At 31.5% G+C, this 15,909-nt stretch overlaps 1 protein-coding gene across 1 annotated transcript; it reads left to right on the forward strand.

Moving 5' to 3' along the window:
• Nucleotides 1–1,246: 1,246 nt before the first annotated feature.
• LOC112796640 (alpha-mannosidase) lies at nucleotides 1,247–11,857 on the forward strand. The gene is made up of 28 exons (XM_025839196.3): nucleotides 1,247–1,561; nucleotides 1,731–1,814; nucleotides 2,026–2,114; nucleotides 3,062–3,236; nucleotides 5,171–5,377; nucleotides 5,463–5,534; nucleotides 5,812–5,925; nucleotides 6,012–6,112; nucleotides 6,226–6,319; nucleotides 6,431–6,601; nucleotides 6,897–6,986; nucleotides 7,374–7,439; nucleotides 7,687–7,743; nucleotides 7,827–8,046; nucleotides 8,349–8,479; nucleotides 8,809–8,877; nucleotides 8,972–9,031; nucleotides 9,182–9,253; nucleotides 9,410–9,457; nucleotides 9,564–9,683; nucleotides 9,780–9,845; nucleotides 9,957–10,069; nucleotides 10,160–10,247; nucleotides 10,357–10,467; nucleotides 10,555–10,650; nucleotides 10,732–10,779; nucleotides 11,101–11,169; nucleotides 11,570–11,857. The coding sequence occupies exons 1-28, from the start codon at nucleotides 1,289–1,291 to the stop codon at nucleotides 11,759–11,761; spliced, it is 3,096 nt and encodes a 1,031-aa protein (XP_025694981.1). The 5' UTR covers nucleotides 1,247–1,288; the 3' UTR covers nucleotides 11,762–11,857.
• Nucleotides 11,858–15,909: the final 4,052 nt, after the last annotated feature.

The raw sequence follows: 15,909 nt of genomic DNA on the forward strand, positions 1-15,909 counted from the left end.
ATTTGATTTCTTTTAGGAAAATAAGAAGGGTTGGATCTTAAATTAAGAAATAGATAGATTTAAGAAGCTAAAAAAGGGTATCCTAATGGATCCTATATTTTGTGGTGAAGCAATTCCAATGGATCCTATATTTTGTGTTGAAGCAATTAGTATTTTTTCAGTTGTTGCTCACGGTATCTTTCGGTCTAATAGATCAATGATTAATCCACTGCAAATTTGACTATATCCATTCATTTGTTAAGTATTAACGTTTTATTAGGTGATTATATGAGTTTAAACTTTAAAGATTACACAGCTAAATGATAGTATCTTTTCAGTCACCAAAAAATGATAGTATCTTTTCAAATAACTTTGAGAACTGGGATTGAAGTTTGAACTTCAGTCCTTGTCCGAATGTCCCTCGTGATTATCTCTACCTATTTAATATTTTTATAGTTTCCTAGGCCGGCACCCTAAGGCTGGATCCTTTATTGGAGTCAATATTAGTATATTACCAATCTCATTTTCATAGATTTTTTCTTTTTATTATTTTCGAATAAATATGTTAAATAGTTATGAAAGAATGACATTGATAGAGTGAAAATAATCACTTTTTAAATAATGAAGGAAAAATATTTTTATAAACAAATTTAGATGTACATTTGATGAATTGAACATTTTGGTATTTTATGTTTTTATTAAAAAAATATTAAAAATTATTTTTGAAAAACTAGTTAAAATATAAGTTTTAATTTCCATATTTCAAGCATGGACGTTAGGTCAAATATAAATTAATTGATAATAATTTATTGTAAAGATTGCCACTATAATGCCTTATCCTTCTTAAACAATCACAAGCACATTGTATGTAGTGGGATGTGATTGGCACTTAAAACAAATCCATATATTGGAACTTTCTTCATAATATGTAACCTTTTTATTCTTTAATGTACCTTAACGAATTATTACATATGAAAAAAAAAATTCAAATTGGATAATTATTTGCAAACTAGAAGAATATAATTTATCAATAGAAACCTGAAAAAATGGGTTTAAAAATATGATTGGCAAATATTTCCCACAATAATTGCTAAACATAGATTCCACATTTTGTGATATTGTAGTATTATTATATTAATGGAATAACACTTAAGTCTTAACCTTTTTGTTTTGACTTTTGACTTTTCTCTTGGACAATACCCTTCCCTTGTATCTTTCAATAATAGTGTTATTTAATTTCAACAACTAAAATTTAATATCTATATATCTAAATGCTAAAAGACACATTTCTGATTGTAATAAAAAGCACATGCAATTGCAAAGCATGGTGGGGTATTGGAAAATGAGAAACATAAGGAGTTGTTCTTCTTCAGCTTCAGAGTCTCTCTTCTCATCTCTTCTTATTATTCTTCTTCTTTGTTTCCATGGCACACTAGTTTGTTCCAAATACATAAAGTACAACACTGATGCTTCTATAAATGAAGGGAAATTGAATGTTCATTTGGTTGCACATTCCCATGATGATGTTGGTTGGTTGAAGACCATTGATCAATACTATGTTGGATCAAGAAACAACATTCAGGTTCTAATAGAATTCATAACAATCATGTTCATAAGATTATGCATATTTTACTTTTTATTATATTTTTTTAATATAGTACCATATGATTATTGACTAGTTAAACTTTTGAACTTTGGTTTTTTGAATATAGTTTGAATTTTTTATTTTTTATTTTTATTTTTTTTGGTAGGGTGCATGTGTTGAGAATGTGCTGGATTCGGTGGTTATGTCTCTTCAGAGAGATCCAAATAGAAAGTTTGTGTTTGCTGAGATGGTAAATTGAATATTCCATTTCTAATATGAATCTATATTAATTGTATCTATTATAGTTTTAAATATAAATTTAAATTGGTGTGGAATTTATGTGATTATTTGTTTCATATGGTTTAAAGATTATAATCAGCATAATTATTTGATACCCTTTATTTAATGAGCAATGATTTCATTATTTATTTACTTATTTATTTATTTATCATTTTCTTAAGGCATTCTTTCATAGATGGTGGGTAGAACAGAGTCCAGAAATTAAAGAACAAGTGAGAAAGCTTGTGGATGCTGGCCAGCTTGAATTCGTGTAAGTGTGTGACTGAGTGTTTGGTTAATTCTTTTATGTTTATTTAGTTGCAAGTTGAAATATTTTGATCCAAAAAAATTATTTTTGAATATCTTATGATCATATTTTGTGTCAACACTCGTTCTACTACTTTTAAATTGTAGTATAATATTTATTAATATTTTACTTTTGTATATTTAAATAAATAATTATTCTATTGATCTCTATAATTTTATTAAATTTGCAATTAAGTCTCTATAATTTTTTTTCTTTCAATTGAGTCTCTACATTACTTTTAATTTAATTTTATAGTTAGATCTTTTATAGTATAAAAAAGGTTAAAGTTAATTGAATATTTCTTCAAAAATTAAAGGTATTCATAATTAAAAGTTTAATTGGATCTTTGACCGCATGTATTTTAAAATAAATATTCTGTTAATTTTAATATTTTTGATATGAATATAACTTAATTACAAAATTAAAAGTAATATAAAAATTTAATTAAAAAAATTATAAAAACTTAATAAAAAATTTAATAAAACTATAAAAACTATCAGAATAATTAAACCATTTAAATATCATCACTACTCATTCTAATTCTAACCACTTTTATCTAATTGAAATAAAGTAGTGAACATTAAAAAGTGAGTTATGTTAAGACTAGAGATAGATAGTGGAGAAAAAAAAGTAACAAAAAAAAAAAGACTGAGACAGGCATATAAAGAAGTGGTTGAAAGAGTATTTTAAAAACGTTCTTTTTCAGAAAAATTTATGCCAAACTAGTCATCTTTAATAGCTCAATTTATCACTAGTATTAGAGAATATATGAGTTTTGAATATTTTCTTTTTCTTTTTATTTTATTTTTTAAACGAAACCTACTAAAATTTAAGGCTAGTAAAATAGATATCTCCTATAAAATTAAGTGAAGATGATTCTATGATTAATATTGTTATTATTATGTGATTAGGAATGGAGGATGGTGCATGCATGATGAAGCAGCACCACATTACATAGACATGATAGATCAAACAAGTTGGGGACATAGATTCATAAAACAAGAGTTCAACAAGACACCTCGTTCTGGTTGGCAAATTGACCCTTTTGGACACTCTGCCGTTCAAGCTTATCTTCTAGGTGCTGAGGTTAGTGCTTTGTGCTCCCATGTGCCATGTAATTAATAGAAAAGAAAAGAAAAAAATTGACTAATAATCTCTAGTAAATATAAATCAAATATAACCCATGTCAATATTTAAACCGACATAATCAGTCATAAAAAAATCACCAACTCACGGAAAAAAATTTGACATAATTAATTTGAATTGGTCAAATAATCAGCTTATTCATTTTTAAGTAAATATCAACCTTATAGATCACGTTTTATGCAATTTTAATTCGATATAAATTAGTCTTTATTCTATTAGATTGAAAAATGTAAAAACATATTTAAACTTACATCTTAATACGAAAGGAACTCTAAATCTTCTCTTAATGAGTGGAAAACTCACTACAATTTTCCATATTTATTGTTAATTGAATACTATTTGTCTTTTTATGTTAAAGAATCACCAACTTGCTAACATGGTGGTCCCTAGAATAATAGTTTTTAATTTTTCATCTATGTATGTGTACGGTAGATATAATTTTTTTCCCTTCAAATGTCATTGTCATTTGTCAAGTTAATTTTCTAAATGAATTATGTCTCAATAATACATTTGGCATATTAAAAAAAATAAGGGATTAGATTGTGTCTTTCAAGTTACAACATCAATTTTATAAATTAATAAGAGGATAAATTAAATTATTGTATTTGTTGCATGCATTGATCAAACTATTATTATTTTTTAAATATTTAATTTTTACATGCTAAATCACATTTTCTATGACTTTAATGGGACGTTTAATTTTATGGTGTTAAATATAAACTATAAAGACTAAGACGATCAATCAGATCTATTTTAAAATTTAAATAAGTGGCCGGTCGGTCAAACAAAGGTAAATAAGAATGGTGTTGATTAGTTTGAAAAGTTCAATTTAAATGGCTAAGTTTATCTTTAATTTCCTTTGCATGACATATTCACATGAATGGAATATACATGGGTTGAACGCGGCGAATCGGATTTAATATTCACTATTTTTTAGTTTGTATCTGATCCGATTTACATATTTGTAGATCGAATCGAAATTTTGGATATATCCACAAAATGTATAAATATTTTAAAAAATTTATTTTTATTAAAAAAGTATCAATAAAATGTTATTTTTTTACTCTTTTAAATATATTTATTTTTAAAATATTATTAAATATATTTTTTAAATAATAAAAATAAAATAATACGACATATGATAATTATTAATTAAAATAAAACATAAAAAAATTTACTTCTTTTTTTGAATCTGTAAATATACAAATACCTATATAAAATTCGCAATCCGATTCTATTAGTACGTGGATCGGATCGAAAAATTGCAGATCAGATGAATATTCGTAATTTTTAGATTAAATTTGAATAAATATTGCAGATCGAACCACACACATTATTTGTGTAGTGGATAAACTAAAGGGTTCTTTTATCAATTATCATAAAATAAAACGTAAAGGGCTTATCTTTTCCTTTACATGACATATTCATATCAATAAAAAAGGAAAAAGAGAGAGAAATTTGATTTTATACGTGACATTATTTGTCTAGTGGATAAAGTAAAAGGTTCATTAGTAAAAAAAAACATAAAATTCATGCTATTAACAATAAGGATTATTCATGATATTTATTTATTAACATATCAAATATAAGCCTGGTTAATGGAAAAAAAATATTAACATTAGAGTTTTCGTTCTATTCAAACTAATTACTAATATCAAGAGTTTATTGCATGCATAAGATTTTAGTTTCTAAACAAAATTCGATATAACTTAGTACTAATCTTGTTTCATAAATTCCACGTACTAAAAATCAGTCACTGACTTAATTACTATATAATTTATATATTTTTTTAATTAAATAATTAATCACTAGAATAAATTTGTCATAGTAACATAATTGTTGTTGTTTTGATGTGTTTGTATGAATGATTGCAGGTTGGTTTTGATTCAGTACACTTTGCTAGGATTGATTATCAAGACAGAGCAAAGCGCAAAGTTGATAAGTCACTTGAAGTTGTGTGGCGTGGTTCCAAAACATTTGGTTCTTCTGCTCAGATTTTTGCTAATGCTTTTCCTGTTCATTATAGTGCTCCAAACACTTTTAATTTTGAAGTCAATAATGAAAACTTGATCCCATTACAGGTTCTAAAATGCTCATGCTATTTTACAAGTTAAATGTATATATCTTTGCATATTTTGTTAAGTATATGGCTTATTGCATGTGCAGGATGATCCTCTTCTTTTTGACACCAATATCAAACAGCGTGTTGAAGATTTTGTTAATGCTGCTACTAGTCAAGTAAGACAATATTTAAATTAGTTCTTCGAAGATTATTCATGAATCAATATGATTCTTCAGATGCTTTAATTTAGTGCCTAAAAGACGAGTCAAATTAGTCATTTTAGTAACTTGTTTCTGATGTGTCACTCTTAAGTACACGTTACGGATGTGACATGTGGCAAATTTTACCTCACATGTCAGCAATTGTTAGCACACATCAGCAAAAAATTAACAGAATGACTAACTTGACTTGCCTTGGAATTTTTAGCATTAATTCTTTGTACTATTATTATAGGCAAGTGTGACAAGGACAAACCATATAATGTGGACAATGGGTGATGATTTCCAATACCAATATGCTGAAAGTTGGTTCAAGCAAATGGATAAATTGATTCACTATGTTAATTTGGTAAGGGGTTTATATGGTTATTATATACATGTTTTGATTGTATATGGAATTTAAATGCATTCTCTATTGTGTTTAATCTTTTTCAGGATGGGAGAGTGAATGCCTTGTATTCTACTCCATCTATTTACACTGATGCCAAAAATGCTGCTAATGAAACATTGCCATTGAAAACTGATGATTATTTCCCGTAAGAATCTGTTAGAGGAATGTTTCTGTGACTAATGATTGTTTCCATTGTGTTAACATTTTATTCTGTTGGTGACTTATGCACACCACATGTTTGATGATTTGTTCTTATAGGTATGCTGATGGAGCAAATGCTTATTGGACAGGATACTACACGAGTCGCCCTGCCCTCAAGCGATATGTTAGGTCGCTAAGTGGATACTATTTGGTATAATTTAATGTTCCAATCATGATAAAATTTGGTGGGATTTCCTTGTTTTTTTGCCTCCTATGGTTCTGAACAAATTCAATTTGATATGCTGATAACATTTTGTTATAGGCAGCACGGCAACTCGAGTTTTTGGCTGGAAAGAAATCTACAACTGGAAGTAATACATTTGACCTTGGAGAAGCTCTTGGAGTTGCACAACACCATGATGCTGTCTCTGGCACAGCCAAGCAACATGTAACTGATGACTATGCTAAAAGACTTGCTATTGGAGCTTCTAAGGTTAGGAGCTTGAACTTTTCCTAATCTGAATTTTGATAATGTATCTTGTTCGTCTCAATTGTCTTTAAAATTTAGCCAGTTCTTGTGAACTGATTCATTGAAGTTTTGCCTAGTAAAATGGACTTGAAAACCTCAAAGAATTGATTGTGGTTACTTGACGGAATGGAAGAAGGAAGGAGAGTTTTCGAACGAAGAGAAGGGTCTAATCAGTCGAACTTGTAGAATTAATTATGATTAGTAATAAAAAGTTGAATTTAGAATAGTGTGATATTCACCAAGCAATGTTCTCTTGTAGGCTGAAAAAGTTTCTAGCACTTCTCTGGCTTGTCTTTCTGGCAAGAAATCAAGTGGTCACTGTTCAGCTCCGGCAACGGCATTTGCCCAGGTAACATTTCAAAACTTCATGAAATTAATGATGTTTATTACTCTTGTCCAAGGAAGAGAGCCTTGGAACAACAATTGAGTTGTTTCCTTGTGACCTTAAAGTCACGGGTTTTTGCCATGGAATCAGCCTCCGATGTTGAATCAGGTTAGGCTGCCAACATTACATCATTTGAGTGTGACTCTTTCCAAAACACCGGGTAATGCAGGATATTTAGCACTGAGTTTCCCTTTATTACTCTTGTCCAAGGTTCTAGCAATGAACAAATGTTGAAGTAGATTGTGTCCATATTGTCTTAGTAGATATAAGTTGTAATATCTTAATCTTGATTATTGAATTGTTTGTCACTTTCTCTTCTCTTTTGTTTTAATTATTATTTGACTTTGGCAGTGTCAATTACTCAACATCAGTTACTGCCCACAAACAGAGGACAATATTCCAGAGGCTAAGAGTTTGGTAATATTTTCACTATTTCTTCTTATTGTTGTATGTACTCATTTATTCATATGTCTTGTACACCAATCTGACACACAACTATCCACCATTACATGAGATCTGAGAACTATCTTGTGTTGATCTCACACACCATCTAACGATAGAGAAGTGTGTGCCGACTTGTGTACGAGGTGGAAATGAATACAACCAACAGAACTCGGTTTATTCTAGCTAAATTTTCTTAAAGTGAATGTTTTTTTTTTTCTAGGTAGTAGTATTGTATAACCCACTTGGATGGAATCGTACTGAGATTGTTAGAATACCAGTGAGTATCCCTAATTTACTTATTATGGCATTATGAATAATTCAATTCCAATACTATGCTGAAAGGTAACAATTTTGTACTAGGTTAATGATGATAATCTTGTTGTCAAAGATTCTTCTGGAAATATCATTGAAGCACAGTATGTGGACACAGAGAATGTAACAAAAAATTTAAGAAGCTTCTATGTTGAGGCCTATTTAGGGGTGCAACCAAAAGAAGCACCAAAATATTCACTTCTGTTTCAAGTTTCAGTATCTCCACTTGGATGGAGTACCTACTTCATTTCGAAAGCATCTGGAAATGGTAAAATTGTTCCCCCCAACCCAAAAAAAATCTAGTAGCAATAGTTTTAAGCCCGTTTCTAACTGTTTGGTAGAAGAAGACAGATATAGAAATATGCAAGATTTTTTTTTTGTCTTAAAACACTTGAGAAAAGATGTAATGCAATTCCTATTTTGTATGGTTGTGCAAATAATAGCTTAATGACGGTTTTCATCGCCATTGTCAAATAAAAATACAAAAAAGATGAATTTTTGTAAGATTTGATGTTCTGTTAATTTTTAGTATTGAATAAGCTTTGTTTGGTGTTTCAACTTGATTGATAGGTAAAAAAAGAAGTCCTTTCCTTTCACAGCTCATCAGCGGCGACACTGTTACCATAGGACCTGGGGATTTAAAGATGTCATTTTCTTCAACTTCTGGACAACTTCAACGGATGTTTAATTCCAAAACTGGAGTAAGTAACTTGAATGCTCACAGTAAAGTGTTCATAATGTTTTGTTAAGTTTTAATCGAGTCATTAATCACGACTATAGTATAGTGCAATGTTAGCAACCAATAAATTTTGTCATACGCTAGAAAGAACAAACTAGTGAAGACTATTACCAGATACCAGCTATTAGCACAATATTGGCACAATCATAAAGTCTCAGTTCTCATATTCCATAAACGATAGATTTCACAGCATAGTTTGCTTCTTGATGGAATTTTTTTGGCCAATTCATATTAATTCTATGGTTTTCATTCATGTCAAGAATATTTCATGATCGCTAAAAAATTTTGCAGGTTGATATACCGGTTCAACAAAGCTATCTCTGGTATGCTTCTAGTGGAGGCAGCTTTCCTGATTATCAGGTGTGTGATTTTCGCACAAACAAGAACATCCATTCTAATAAAAGTTTAAATTATAATGTTTGCTAAAGTGGTGTGGATGTGATCTCTCCTGCAGGCTTCTGGTGCATACATATTCCGGCCTACTGAATCCCCGCCAACTGTTGTTTCAAGATCAGTAGGTTTCTTTTCCAATCAGTTGGTTCATGGCATTAGTTATAACATAACAAAAGAACTGTGATTACATGATTTCTCAATACATACAATATTACATTTCCAATTCCTTTGAAGCTTTATTATTTAAATATGTTTTCTATTTGATATGCAGGTTCCCTACAAAGTAATCCGCGGGCCACTAGTTGATGAGATTCATCAAGAGTTTAGCTCTTGGATTTACCAAGTCAGTGTCCTTTAAAACAATTTTGTGTTTATTATCTTTTTTCTTTTTAAACATATAATGGTATGTCCTATTATTTTCAAAATACTTAAATGGGTTTGCTTTATCCATAAGCATGTCATTTGCTACCTATTTATTTGTTTCATTTATTTTTTGAAGGTTATTAGGCTTTACAAAGACAAAGACCATGCTGAAGTTGAATACACTGTGAGTTGCATTCTTTGGAATAGTGAGAAGCCACTTTTTTCATCAGCCAAAATAGAATATTATGCTATTAATTGTCTAAGGTTATGAAACAAATTGTTTTATGAAGGTTGGTCCAATTCCAACTGATGATGGAGTTGGAAAAGAGGTGATCACACAAATAACAGCAAATATGGCTACAAACAAGGAGTTTTATACTGATTCTAATGGCAGAGATTTTCTGAAAAGGGTAACTCTTATGCCAATTTTCTTTTGTTTGTAACGAAAAATCCTCCCGGGAAAGATGTTCAACATTGAGTTTTCTGACTCAAAAATGTTTACGCAGGTCCGTGATTACAGAGAAGATTGGCCTCTTCAAGTTACTCAACCTGTGGCAGGAAACTACTATCCAGTAAAATTCCTTGGATCTTTTACTTATTTATTTTTCGTAGTTTATGAGCTTCTATGATATTATGGTTAAGTTTGTTATAATGCAACTAAACGACTTATTTCTTGTCTGTAGATTAATCTTGGAATTTATGTTAAGGATCAGAAATCTGAACTCTCTGTCTTAGTTGATCGTGCCACGGGTGGTGCGAGCATTAGAGATGGAGAGATGGAACTAATGCTTCACAGGTATATATAAACATGCCATTTCTTTCAAGTTCAAGATTGTTTTACTGTGAACAGTTACAAACTGCTAATGGTCAATGCTTAATGCTCCAGGCGTATTCTCCAAGATGATGGTAGAGGAGTAGGAGAAGCTCTTGATGAAATAGATTGTGCAAAAGATTATGGATGTAAAGGACTAACGGTATGGCAATGACACTATAATTAAATTCATTCTCGCGCGTCCTGAATAATAGATTGGGTGAGGAATTTTTCTTTCATATTTTATGCAATATCGAATTTGCATGTATCAGGTGAGAGGAAATTACTACCTTGGCATCCACAAGCTAGGATCTGGTTCCCGGTGGCGTCGGACGACTGGTCAGGAGATTTACTCACCCCTCTTGTTGGCTTTCACATATGAGGTATGAGTCAGTTATGCATGCTTGCTTCATGAAATAATAATAGTAGTTACAATGTTAAATATTCTGTGGCATGTTATCATTGTGCAGAGCTTGGGAAATTGGAAGTCATCTCATGTGACAAAAGGAACTGTCTTGGAGCCAAATTACAGCTTACCTCCCAATGTTGCTCTGCTAACTCTTGAGGTATATCAAATTCAGCATAGAATGATATAACTCTCTTGAATCTTTCAGACTTATATCTTTTTATTATTATTATTTGTGTAGGAGTTGGATGGTGGAAGTGTGCTTCTTCGTTTGGCACATCTCTATGAGGTAAAATCTCTGACTATCATCATCCCCTCCTTGTATTTTACTTTCTGATGAACCTAGCAAAATTAAGTAATATTTTCTGTTTGAAGAATGCTAGAGGACCAGCAGAATTTATTATTTTTTCCTAGTAGTTATCTATTAATGTTTCAAAATGTAGACTAAAAGTATATCGATTGAATTACTAGACTAAAGAAATTGAGTTGATGGCCAAAAACAATGAATTCTGCTAACCCTTGAGCATTTCTCTTTCTGTCTCTAGCTGCATTATTTTGTAAACTGTGATGTACTTCTCATATATTTCTCATATTTTTTAAATGAAATTAGCAAAGTGAAGATGCTGAGTATTCAACTCTGGCCAAAGTTGAATTGAAGAAGTTGTTTGCCAGAAAACAGGTACATAATACTTATTCTCAAACCATCTTTTTTTTTGCACCCTAATTTTTTTGCAAGATATTCTCAGTGGTTTGTTAATAATTAATGATTTTATTAAGCGCAATTTCTTCAGGTAAGAAGGCTTGTATGAACCAATAATCAATTTTTAATTAAGGAAAATGTTAGAGAATTAATATTTTTAGTGGATAAAAAATAGAAAGTTAACTAGTGTTGTCTCTAATGCAAGCCATTTACTAGTCACTTAACATTTCTATTTAAGCAAGGCATTTTTCCCCCTTTTATTTGTTTATTTATTATGATCAAATACTTCCTAGGAGCATACTTTAGATTAAGTTATCTCACTATGTTAAGTTGTTAACAACTACTATAATATGTGCTTGGTGTTTAATTAATTGTTCAGATAAAAGAGTTGAAGGAGATGAGTTTATCAGCTAACCAAGAGAAATCAGAAATCAAGAAAATGAATTGGAATGTTGAAGGGGAGATTAATGGAAAAGAACCTAAACCACTTAGGGGTCGCCCTGTTAATACTTTCAATTTTGTTGTTGAGCTTGGTCCTATGGAAATACGCACATTCTTGTTGAAATTTTAGAGAACTATGTATTATATGATCTATTCTCAAAAATGAACATTGGTTTACATAAATAAATAAAAATTGAATAATGATGATTTCATTTGAATAAATAAACATGGTTCCTATTAATCAGTCTTTATTAGTATTTGCAAAAACTTATTCATCTATTTAATAAAAGTGGATCGTATTTCTTTATTGCACCTTAAAAAATGTTTTATGGTGTGAATTTAAGTATTTAAATTTCATGCATTATGAGTGTAAAAAAATTCTAACACTTGTATTTAATTACGTCATGTTATATCAGTAAAATAATTATGAGAAAAGCTCTGCATACAAGTCATTAGGGCTTGTATGCTTTACAAGTTAATTAACGAATAAACCCTAAAAACGCGATACAAGATCTACGTTCTTCTTCTTCTTCCTCTTCCTCTTATTCTTTTTTTTTTCTTTCGTTTCTTGCCTTCTCTTTCTTCTTCTTCTTCTTGCTGCACGTTCTTCTTCCTCTTCCTCTTCTTCTTCTTCTTCTTCTTTTCTTTCGTTTCTTGCTTTCTCTTTCTCGTTCTTCTTCTTCTTGCACGTTCTTCTTCCTCTTCCTCTTCTTCTTTTCTTTCGTTTCTTGCCTTCTCTTTCTCCTTCTTCTTCTTCTTGCTGCACGTTCTTCTTCCTCTTTCTGTTCTTCTTCTTCATTTACGTGCTTTTCTCTCTGTTTTCTTTCTTCGTTATTCTCGATTTCCATTTTTTTTTGACATCAAGCTCTGAAATCGTTTTTGAAGAAGAAGAAGCAGCAGAAGATGAGGAGGAGAAAGAGAAAGAGTTCTGAAATATGCATAAGGTACACTTCAACGAATTTTGAGTGTATTTCTTAAATTCTTTAGGTGTATTTTTGTAATCATTTGGGTGTATTTCTGTAATCCTTTGGGTGTATTTCTATAATCGTTTGGGTGAATTTCTGTAATAGTTTAGTAGTATTTCTGTAATCGTTGGGGTGTATTTCTGTAAAATCCCAATAATACCCTTCTCTTTTTTTTCTTTCCAAACCAAAATTCTAACCCTAACCTTGACATAACACACTCCCTCACACATTCACCAAAATCATAGCCATCCTTACCCCTTCCAACAGCAGAACAAAAGAACAGAAAGGGAAAAGAAAACAGGGGGAGAACCGGAGAGGGAAGAGAAGAGGAAGGAAGGGAGGTGGTGCCGGTGGGCGTCACTGCCACCGTCGCCGCCGTGGTGTCATCGCGAGAGAGGCCAGAACCGAGGGAGAGAGAGTCGCGCAAGGAGAAGGATGCATCACCGTCTCGTGTCATCGTCGTCACCGTCGAGTTCTTCATCGTTGCCGTCCATGGAGGTTTGCAAACAAAGGGAAGACGCGCCGTTCTACCCAGAGCCGCCACGGGAAGGGTCGTCGCCGTCAAGCCCAGCCACCATCGCCGCCGTTCGTGCCTCCATTTCACGCTGCCAGATCTGTCGCCGGGAGAGAAACAGAACGCGCGTGGAGAGAGAAGTGGTCGCAGGGAGGTTCTGCCGCCGTTGGAACTCCGCTGCTGCTGCTGCTATGGCCACCGTGCCTCTGCCGCCTAGAAACGCCAATGAGGGACATCCGCTGCTGCGTTGTTTCTGTCGCCGTTTGGATGTACCTGAACCAAGTCGTCGTTGCCACCGGAGCTGAACTTTTCCTGTCATTATCCCGGTCCAGCCTTTTTCCTTGATTCTGCTCTAGCTTTCATGTCCTATTATGCCACCATTTAATCTGTCTTGTCCTTGTTTTAATTCAATTTTAGTTTTGCCTGTTTTAGATTTTCGGGACTGTCGCCAGCTCCATTTTGTCGCTATTCCAGTCCAAATTCTGCGCTCATTCGTTTTATTCTACTTCAATCTTTCTTATCTTGAATTCAACACTCTGGGTTTGGTCTCTTCGGCCTGTTAGGACCATGCTGTGAGTAGGCTTTACATTTATAATTATTTGATTGTGCATCTATAATTATTTTGATATATATCTATTATGAACTTTGAATTATACTCACTATATTTGCCTTGAACGATTTTAAATTGATTAGAATAATTGATTTATTAGAATTAAATAATTTATTTTTATGAAGTTTATACTTTTGGAACTATACATGAGACTATATATTTTTTTTATGATGTTTTGTATTATTTCAAAATATTTAATTTTACTTGAATATCTGTTTTTGAAGTATTGAAGTATTTATTGGTACTCAATTATTTTAAAATTGTGAAATATGTTTGAAATGCCTTAAGATTGAGAAAATATGATTGAAAATGATTAGATGAGAAAGTATTATTTGATTTAATTTGATTTGATACCTCGTATGTATGAAAGACTGAAGAATTGATTATATTCAAAATTATATATTTTGAATTGGTTTGGGAAGCTCGTATTAGAAAACCGTAGTTAACGACGATTATGACGTTAACCTAGATGCATCTGGCTCAGACCTCAACTAGCAGGGGTGTTGCTAGCCTAACGTGTAGGCCACACGTTAGATCTGTTATTCTGTTAGGACACACAAGAGGAAAGGGCTACCCATAGAGGTGGAGCCGCCCACGTGTGGACTTTTGATTTGATTTCTGTATGAGAACTCCCTTATTGATTCACTTATTATTATCAACTGCTATTTTCTAATTTAAATTACCTTGATAATAATGCTTATATGGTCTCATGTGGATTATAGATGTATTGTCTAGTCACTGAGTTGCAAAACTCACCCCTTTTTCTAAAAATATTTTTCAGGAACAAATACTTGACTATGTGAGATTTTCTAATCAAGAGTCACGATCTGCAATGAGTATCTATTTTTGTCGAGTTCCTAGATGTATATGCTCCATATGTCACAGGCAGGATCCATCCATATTTATTTATTTTATCTTTTATTAAAAATATGTAATTATTCATTTTAGAAACTGTAATTTTCTATTTCAAATATTTGTTATATATATATTTTTTTCAATTTATCGTTGAGTCGGTTAGGCTTGCTAGGGATTATTTTCCTGAGCGCCGGTTATGGCTCGTTTTGGGTCATGACAAAGTGGTATCAGAGCTTAGGTTTAATCTGTGTAATATGGAGCAAGTGTCCTATGGTAGGATCACAATTGTATAAATAGAAGCGCGCCTATTTGTACAAATTGTGGCACTATCAAAGGCCTATAGGAATGTTCTCTTTGTCCTCTATGTCATTGTTGTCTTTGATTATTGTGATCATCTGTGCTCTGCCACTTCTTACTACTCTTGTCCTTTTGTACCCAATCTTGCCCTATCCTTTGCTAGATTTTCTCGAACGTGTTCTTGCAATAGTTTTAGTTTCGGTTCCGGTTCGCAATTCCTGCCTTGTAGCTAGTTCTAATATTTTCCCTTTTTGTGAATGCATGCTTTAATCTTTTTCATCTTTGTGTTGTTCTCTATGATTCCTGATGTCAATATTTCATGAAATACTTAAAAGATCCGATTGGTGTTTGCTGTGAATTACTATCTAATTTCTTTATAGAGCTGTATTTGAAATTTTGGATTGCATGAATTCATTGAGTTACTAAACGAGATGCTTTGTCTTGACTTGATAACCGATATCTGAATTTTTATTTTTATGTTGATAATCTTTGAAGTTATGACTAAATTTTGAGTTGCTTGTGATCCTTTCTTTCGTATCAATAATTTTAAAAATTGTTATTCAGTTGCTCAAGGAGAAGAATTATGCGATAAACATATGAATGAAGTGTTATTGTTGTTTGTTAGATTAATGATTTTCTCTACTTAGGTGTAGTGAATTATTTGGGTGATTAATTGGCTGGATTGAAATGTTTTTCAATCTAGAAGTTTGGTTGAATTTTTTTTTTATTTGCTAATTTTGGTTCTATTATGGTATTATGTTGTCAAATACGCTTTTTCTGTTATGGAATTATTTTTCTGATTATTAAGGTGATATTTAGATTATGAACGCTTGTTTTTTGTTGGTGATTAGATAATGAATTTTACTCCTGGCTAAGATCTAAAACTTGAGAATTCTCTCGATCTTAGTTTTTTTGAAAATTTTTATGCTCTTAACTAATTTTTATTCTCAAAAGTTTAGAGAGATTAATTTTCTTGATTTATAGTGTCTTGTGAGATTGGGATTATAGATCTTGCATATTGAAAAGAATTTTTATTG

This window comes from Arachis hypogaea, chromosome 1 (genome assembly GCF_003086295.3).
Source record: "Arachis hypogaea cultivar Tifrunner chromosome 1, arahy.Tifrunner.gnm2.J5K5, whole genome shotgun sequence".
Lineage (NCBI taxonomy): Eukaryota > Viridiplantae > Streptophyta > Magnoliopsida > Fabales > Fabaceae > Arachis > Arachis hypogaea.

Excerpts from the sequence above, each read along its gene's own strand:
- LOC112796640 (XM_025839196.3), top strand. The coding sequence starts at position 1,289 with ATGCAATTGCAAAGCATGGTGGGGTATTGGAAAATGAGAAACATAAGG. Across the intron at positions 1,815-2,025 it reads AGTTTGTGTTTGCTGAGATG|GCATTCTTTCATAGATGGTG; the intron begins GTAAATTGAATA and ends CATTTTCTTAAG. Across the intron at positions 6,987-7,373 it reads CGGCAACGGCATTTGCCCAG|TGTCAATTACTCAACATCAG; the intron begins GTAACATTTCAA and ends TGACTTTGGCAG.